At 48.9% G+C, this 8,472-nt stretch overlaps 1 protein-coding gene across 1 annotated transcript in view; it reads right to left on the minus strand.

The window, feature by feature from the left end:
- Positions 1–7,209, minus strand: part of raly (RALY heterogeneous nuclear ribonucleoprotein) — a gene marked incomplete at both ends in the record, with an annotated part of 74,835 nt that extends 67,626 nt beyond the window's left edge. Inside the window, 1 exon segment of the mRNA XM_084315849.1 lies at positions 6,954–7,209. Within this exon segment, the coding sequence (XP_084171975.1) occupies positions 6,954–7,209 (256 nt within the window).
- Positions 7,210–8,472: the final 1,263 nt, after the last annotated feature.

The following is an 8,472-nucleotide window of genomic DNA, read 5'->3' on the forward strand; positions in this document are numbered from 1 at the left end:
TTTCGTTCTTAAAGGGCATTGTCTCTAGTGTCCATAGCCTCTCGACATGCTGTAGGAGGGTGGTGTCTTCTTCTGTCACTCTGGAGTGGAGGCAGTTAGTGGCTGCTGTTCGGTTAAGAGACTTAGCGAGGGGGCCTTGTAATGTCCATCCTAGGCGGGTCTCGACTGCTGCAGGACAGCCTCTGGGCCCTGTGTGGACCCGGTCTATCGGGACGATGAGGTCTGCATGGTCGGAGCCTATCAGCAGGGTCGGGGTGGCACCGTCTATGAGCGGTATAGGTAGTTGACGCAGGTGCACATATTTATCCATCAGCTTGGCGATGGGGTAGGTGTACTGCGACAGGCCTATTTCTTGGCTGGTGAAAGCATTAGTAATCCTATACCGTCTCTCTGGCTGCCCGCTTGCTGCGATAGTGAAGGAGACATTCTCGCCCTTTATCGTCTTTAGATCTCTTCTTATTGTCCGAATCGTCATCTGGTTTTCGCTCCCCCGCAGCCCCAGCTGGGCCGCAGCGGACGCGAGGAGAAGGGTCTTCTCTGACCCGTCGTCAAGGACGGCGTAAGTGTCCATGACCTTGTCTTGGTAACTCAGTGTTACGCGGACCACCTTTAAGAGCACCCGGGCGCCCCCGCTGCTGGCGGGGTCAATGTACATAACACTTGCCTTTGTGCTGCTTGAGGGTGCAGGCTTTCTTCTGTTACTGTCGTGTAGGACATCTAGGTGGGCTCCGTCACACCGATTACACCTCTTCTTTAAGCGGCAATCGGCTGCCATGTGACTGCGCGCACATCGGTAACAGCGTCGGTTGGACTTTATCCATTGACTCACCTCGTCGGCGGTCATCTTCTTGAACGTGTCACATTGTGACAACCAGTGTTCCTTTTCGCAGTACGGGCACACCATCTTCCACTTCTCTTTCATCGAGGGGGTACTGTGGTTCTTGCTGCTCGGTACTGATTCTGATTGGTGCATGACGGTCACCAATCTTCGGCCATCGTTTGCTCTCCTAGGTCCCTCTCTGGAGCTTGGGGTGCTCCGCATGAACGTATCCAACCGTAGGCTGTTGACTTCTCTCGCCAGGAAGTCGGCTAGGTCTAGGAGGGATGGCTCGGGACCGTTAGGATCACGGTGGTCTCTTTGCCGCCTGAAGCGCTCTTGTCGGGCGGGCGGAAGCTTCTCTAAAATCCTCTCGACATTAGAGTTTGCGTACAGTTCGTGCATACCCTTTTCTCTTTGCGCCCCCAGCATCCCTACCAGGGATTGTACCTTGATAGACAGGTCATCTAGTGAGCGATTGTCTGTGGCTGGGGGTAGGCGGTCAATATGCCTTATCTCTTGTATTACGTAGTCCCATATGCGTCCATATCTTTGGTCGAGTGCTGCTAGAGCCGCTGTGTATGGGGTAGTAGAGGTGGCATAGGCCAGCGCTATATTGTGCGCTCGGGGCACCTTGAGGTGCTTCAGTAGGATAGCATACTTGTACGGTTCATCAGCTACATCGGACATCATTGTCTCTAAGCACATTCGTAGCTCCGTGTACTGTGCTCTGTTCTTGTGGGTGAAGTCCGGAAACGTCGGTGTGCCAATGTATGATGCCATGGATGGCTGGCACATCGGTGAGCGTTGGAAGAGAGGCCTCCTAGGCGAGTCTCCTCTTTTTTTTTTTTTTGATCCACTTTTTCTCCCATTTTCTATATTTTCTCCCATCCCAATTTAATAATAATAATAATAATAATTTAGGACCTGCTCCGAGGTCACCATTTGGCACACATGCGAACCATGCATACAATGCGTATCTGCGATTAACCCATCCCGTCGTCCTTCCCCCCCAAGGGCAGCCGGGAGCAGACAGGCGCCACGTGAGCCGCGCCAGGGGACCAATCCAAGTGCTCCTGTCCGTCTTCGTCAAGGACGCCACAGCGTTAGCGATGTTGTTGTTGTGCATGTTTTTCCATTGGGTTTATCTTATCGGGGGGGGAAACCCTTGCGAGCACGGGGAGAACATGCAAACTCCACACAGAAAGGCCTGGGAGATACCCCACCTGGGTAACTGGCATCATGGAAACCTGGTCCCCAAGCGGGATTCGAACCCTGGACCTTCTTGCTGTGAGGCGACAGTGTTAACCACTACACCACCGTGCCGCTTCGTATCATCCAATTCAACCCTCCCCTGTCACGAACGCTGTTTCTTGCCTCCCACAAGCCGGCTGCAGTGAGGACTAAGTCATACATAGCACAAGTCCCCTCCGGTACTTGAGGTAACAGCAGTCGCATCTTTTCACCTGCGCAGCTCGACCTCTCAGTGTCGAGGAGTAACGCGTGGGAGGCTCACGCTGCCCCCGACACTTCCTGATTCTACTGCGCAGGCGCACCAACCGACTTGTAGGAGTCGCTTGTTCACAACGTTCGATCCCCACCCTTCAGTTTTTCCCTCCCCGTAATACGGCCAATGTGTATTACTGCGGACGACCAGCCAAACTGAAAAACAATGTGGAGAGCTGGATTCGAACACGCGAATCCTAGCGTCTCCACACTGGTGGCGAGTGCCTTAGACCACTACACCACCTAGCCGCCCCTAGGCGAGTCTCCTCTTACGCCTCTTGGTGGGCTGGTACCTGCTGGGTACCATGGCCCGCGTATCCAGGTGCTGTTCCTCGGGGCTGGTCGTGCGTCAAGCTCACCCGTGAATTGAGTCGGGGGTCTGTAGCGCAGAGCCGCGGGGGTAGAGCCTGGGCTGTACTGGACCTCCTGGTCCTGTGGAGTACTGTGCTGCTGTCGGGCTTGACTCTCCTCCTCTCCCTCTTCTTCTTCCTCTGGCAGGTCCTCTAGATCCTGTAGTCGTCTATTTAGCCTCTCCGCGGTGTAGACCGTTTCTTCCTTGTAGCTGGGTCTCACTTGGACCGGTCGGGGAAGGGGTTCGGAGGGGGGTATAGGCTCTCTCTGGTGGTCGGGCTCAGGGTCGCTTGATCGGGTAGGGGAGGGTGCCCTTGACCCTTGTCTTGACGAGGCCCTGGAACCCCGTGCGGAGGGAGGGGGTGTTGCCCTGGTGATCAGCTGCTCCATTATCTGCGCTTGTAATCGGTCGCGCTCGGCTTCGCGCTTGGTGAGAGCGAGGTTGCGCTCTGCTTCTCTTTGGGCACCGGCAGCGGCGCGCTGGGCTTCGGCGGCGGCGCGCTGGGCTTCGGCCCGGTCCCTTACCATATTCTCTTCCGTCTGAAGGCGTCTAATCTCTAGACGTATACGATCTTCGTCGCTCCGTTGCTGCGCTTGAAGGCGTTCTCTTTCCATGGAAGAATGTTCGCGCTCACTAAGCGTCTGTGCTTGGAGTCGATCGCGCTCTGTTGAGGCTGCTAGGCTGGCGAGCAATGCCTGTGCCAGCATCTTGTCCGCCTCGCTGGGGGAAGACGCTGGTTGAGGTGATCCGCTCCTGGCAGTACTCGTTGGAGATCTGTTCTCCTGTGGCGAGTCCTGGAGATCCATCTCCGGGGTGCTCTCCTCTTCTTGTAGCGGGTAGAGTTCCATCCCTGGAGAGCTGTCTTTATCCTGGAGCTCTCCGGGGACTACTTCTTCGGTCTTGGCGGGGGGTAAAGTCATGTCGGGTCCCTCCTGGTCCCTACCGTGAGCTTGGTCAGTTACGTTAGAACCCACTAGGGCCTCTATTGGCGGGGTAGCCTGGTTGATAGGGTCGGACATAATTTTACTATCTACTTTTTCCGCGTTTACCGTCTGTAGAAAGCTAGGTAGTATATTGGCAACGTAATCCTCTAAGTACTGAGGTGTCTGCCGTCTACGCTGCGGGCGATCTACTTTAGGAGAACCGTTTTGTGGAGTGTTCATCATAGGCCATGTCAATATTAATACCACTATATTAATATTACACTAGTTACCCTCCGGCTCGAAGGACCAATTTTAACTGAGGGGTACAATTCCCTGACTGTATTGATAAGTATGGTATCATTAAACCACTACCGCTTTATGTACTTTAATTACTGGCCATACAGTACATGATATATAAATATGATGAACACTTCCCACAATGAATCGGTTCCACACAAAGTTGTAATTAAGTATTTATTGCAGCAAAAGGTACATAATATACTTCTCTATTTTACTTTGGATGCGCTTATAAGGCAAAGGAATGTGCGTAGGCAAATCAATAATGAATGTCCATTCTCTGGTTACGCAGGAGGTAATTATACAACCTGAATCTTAGGGAATTATATCTATGGTACACTAGTAATATATAGCGGGAGATACTGGAAGGGTCCCCCCGGTTGTAAGCCAGCAGGGGTAGAGGATCTGTCGGTAGTAGAGAGTCTGGTCAACGATGACTAAGGAGACTCCAAGTACAGGAGACGGTGCAATAGTCTCTTGATCCACAGACGAATACAGCTGTTCTCCGTAGACTGTAGCTCCACAGTGAAGAAAGCTAGCCGGCCTCAGGCTCTCTGAGGCGCAGACTCGACGTGGCTCCTCACAGGGTAAATCCCACACGTGTAGGCGTCGGCGATTCTCCGCTCCATAAATCACAGGACCAAAACAAATATAATCCAGCCGCAAAGGGCTATGTAGTCGTCGGGTAGATTAATCCAGTGTACATGTCCACACGGTTCTCGTCTAGGTCTCCTCGGGTGAAAGCGGCATGAAAGCAGCCCAGCCTGGATAAGCACTCTAGCTGGTACGAGGAAGCGTTGGTGATGCTGGTCACTGTAGAACTTTAGCCGCACGATACACTATACACAAATAGACTATTACTGACTTAATAGAAATATGTCGCACTCGACGGTATAGCGCCAAACTCTGACAATTCAGTTATTAATTCGCACGCGGTCTCAATGCTCTATTTGGGGCCAAACAGGCCATACTTCACCGCACGTTGTATCGTGGGTGAGGCTTCAACTTATTGGGTAACTCTACTTCTGTATTCACCTGCGCCATATTTATATGCACGGCGAACAATCTAGTGCCAACCTCATTTCTGTCTCGTATTCCTGGGCAAGGCCGGGCATGTACAGACATGTCTTGACGGTGGCTTTGAACCTGACTCTGGAGGCACGGCCCTGGCGCCTGTGGACCGCTGTCCAATAGGAGAATGAAATATTATGGTCTGTACTAGGCTAAAGGGATATTCCGTGTATATGTACAAGGAATATACAAGGGATATCAAACGATATACAAATACTATGCAATATATATCAATCAATAAATATATATATTCGGTTTAATCTGATCCTTTGTAACACCCATCACAAGATTATTTTTTTTTTATTAGCGATCTGAATTCATATTTCATCAACCGAGTCTACCGTTGGAAATTCAGCCACCCCAGGCGCTCAGATGTGAAAAAGCGCCCCCTATCGTCTCCCAGATGGTAATTCACCCTTTTGGATTGAACTCAATGAAAATGAATGAGAAAAAAAACGGAATCCACGTTTTACTTCTCACTCACGCAGCCGGCGTCGATCAGTTTCACTCTGGAGCCTCAGAGCAGCGGGGATTATGTGTTTTTACAGTATACACGGTGGATCAATAAAAGGATTGATTTTTTCGAATGGCGATCAGGAATTGGAATAATCCATTTGGATACCATCTGATCTCAGGTAAGGAATCTATGTTACCAGTCTTAGGATAATCAGACTCGTTTTCACGGAGATATAAGCCTGCAGGATAATGAAAGACCCTCACCACCCCAATAACAGCCTGTTCCAGCTGCTGAGGTCAGGCAGACGCCTGCGAACCCCAGCTACTAGGACAGAGAGGCTTAGGCTCAGCTTCTTCCCCCAGGCCATCAGAGTCCTGAACAATAAACATTGAGTACCACTGTAACACTTTAGCATGAGCGGGCACACACTCAGGCCGCACGCACCCTCACTTATTGCCAAAAGGAAAGGCCACTTTAATTTAGTATTAGCAACAGTAACAGTGTATTGCACTACTATTACTACTACTGTTAACTGTTAACTGTTACCCGTTATTGCACAAATTTATTGTTACCTGCTACCTGTTATTGCACAATTTTATTGCACACATTTTTTGTATTGGATTCTATTATATGTTGTACCAATTGCACATCGTTGCGGGCAAGACCACCCGCATTTCATTGTATATCCGTATGCCGTGACAAATAAAACTCTTGACTTGACTTGACTTTTATGTGATTATGTGATATGGCTGTTTCACTGTGCGAGCGGTCAGGAAATGTATTGGAAATTATTTTCATCTCGCGGCCAGAGCGTGCATGCGTACACATATACTATCGATAATCTAGCGTTTATTTGAAAACTATTCATAAATAGGCCGAAAAATGACAACGTTCTAGAATATTCCAGTAAAGGGCGATTATCATGGAATGTCTTCTTTTTTCCGTGAAAACTAGTGCTTTTCAAAATGCTAGAAAACGGAAATGAAGCGATAAAAAAACAATCTGCTACGACAATGTTGACTGGAAAATGAGTCTTTGATAAGCGACAGGCAGATTAGACACATAGCCATAATTTAAAACATAGATTAGGCGATATTAAGTTAACATTGAAGTGGTGCTGGGCATTCAAGGGGGTAAAAAGGAATTAAGCTTGGGCTCTGAAAGTGTTAAGCAGAGGTCCTGAATTTGGTTGTTAAAGAACCCAGGGTGTCTATTGCAAAGAGTTCCCCAACGTTCCTGGACAAATTCTCAATCAGGTCTCTGACATCAAGGCCACCTAATCATCCCTCTCCTCCCTCCTCGCTGACCGACCTTTGACCTTTCCATCACGGTGGAGAATGCAGCCATTGTGTAGTGTGATGTGTGCCTGGTGCCAGTGTGTGTGGCAGCCATTGAGCCTGTGTGGCCCATGGTTGAGTGCTACACAGTGGTGGTGAAGGAGGCAATTTCCAACCCACTTTGAGTCTCTAGAAAAGTGTTATAATAAATTATCATTGATCTGAGAAACACAGCTTTTTAGATCATACTCACCGAGTGTCTGTCCCGCCAGGACCCTCCCGTTCTCGCCTATGACCGCCCCCCGGGCATGCCTCTCGCCGGTGTACTGGACGAAGGCGTATCCTTTGTGGAGGGAGCAGCCCAGCATGCGCCCGTATTTGGCGAAGACGGTCTCCACGTCTGACTTCTTCACCACCGCGGTGTTCAGGTTCCCGATGAAGACGCGCGAGTTGATGGACTTTGGGTCCGTTTTGTTGGTAATGTTGCTGGTCTGAACTTTGAGCGACATTCTGACGACAGATAGATAGATAGATAGATAGATAGATAGATAGATAGATAGATAGATAGAGAGATAGAGAGATAGATAGATAGATAGATAGATAGATAGATAGATAGATAGATAGATAGATAGATAGATAGATAGATAGATGTGTGGCAAGGCTGCAGAGAGGACTGGAGGGGTAGAGAGACAGACAGAGAGAGAGAGAGAGAGAGAGAGAGAGAGAGAGAGAGAGAGAGAGGGAGGGAGGGATGAGAGAAGGGGAAGAGTGATGTTAGTGTGACATCATCATATACTTGATATGGATCAACAACCTGTGTCTCTGTGGTGAAAAGGAACGGCATTTGACGACGTATTCTATGTAAAACATTGAGAGCTATTTAAAGCCACTAGTACATGGAAACTGTCATATTTGCGATATCACATCATCGTTGGATATGGACAGTATTTAATTTAATATTTTGTGCCAAAATTCACCATAGAATGATATAATCCTGAGCTGTATTTGATTAGGGCTAAGCTGCTCTTAAGTATACATTTATAGTAGTTGGTTGAGGGGCCACTGGAGAGAACGTTGTCACCCTGGACGCGTGACCGTTAAACAATCTGTTCCCCCGACACTGAACTATTGCACACTGAGTCTGAGGCCATATTATCTACACGAGAGCTAACTAATGTGACGGATCATATTGGTCTGCGTTGTGTTGATGTTAAATGAGAATGTCCCGAGGGGGAGTCGAACAGGGGGCTCCCGCGTCGCGGGCGACGACACAGGCCGCTGCACTAAGAAGTGAATTCACTCCTAACTACCGTACCTATGCGTCTGTTAACCCTGTTATGGGGAAGTGAGTTTAATTTACCAGCCCGCACTGCCACAGTCACTCGTCAACACACCTGTTTCCGTGACTGTGGACATACCCACGGGCTTCCCCGTTACACTAACACATGTGTTGGCTCTGACTGTTTACAGTCCACCAAGCGCAGTGGCGGCGCAAGCGCGTGTTTCAAACAAAACACCTGGATGCATTTATTTTTATCAATGGAGACTTAGGGATGTCCGATATTATCGGTCTACCGATATTGGCATACAAATGTGATATTGGAAAATATCGGTATCGGTTTTCAATTATTATTTATAAATTTTTTACATTTATTTAACCTTTATTTACCCAGGCAAGCAAGTAAGAACAAATTATTATGTGATTTATTGTCAAAGTATGCATAATGTTGTGTTAATTACACAACAAGAGATATGTAATGTTAATTACCTGA

Source organism: Notolepis coatsorum, assembly GCF_963971535.1.
Source record: "Notolepis coatsorum genome assembly, chromosome: 6".
Lineage (NCBI taxonomy): Eukaryota > Metazoa > Chordata > Actinopteri > Aulopiformes > Paralepididae > Notolepis > Notolepis coatsorum.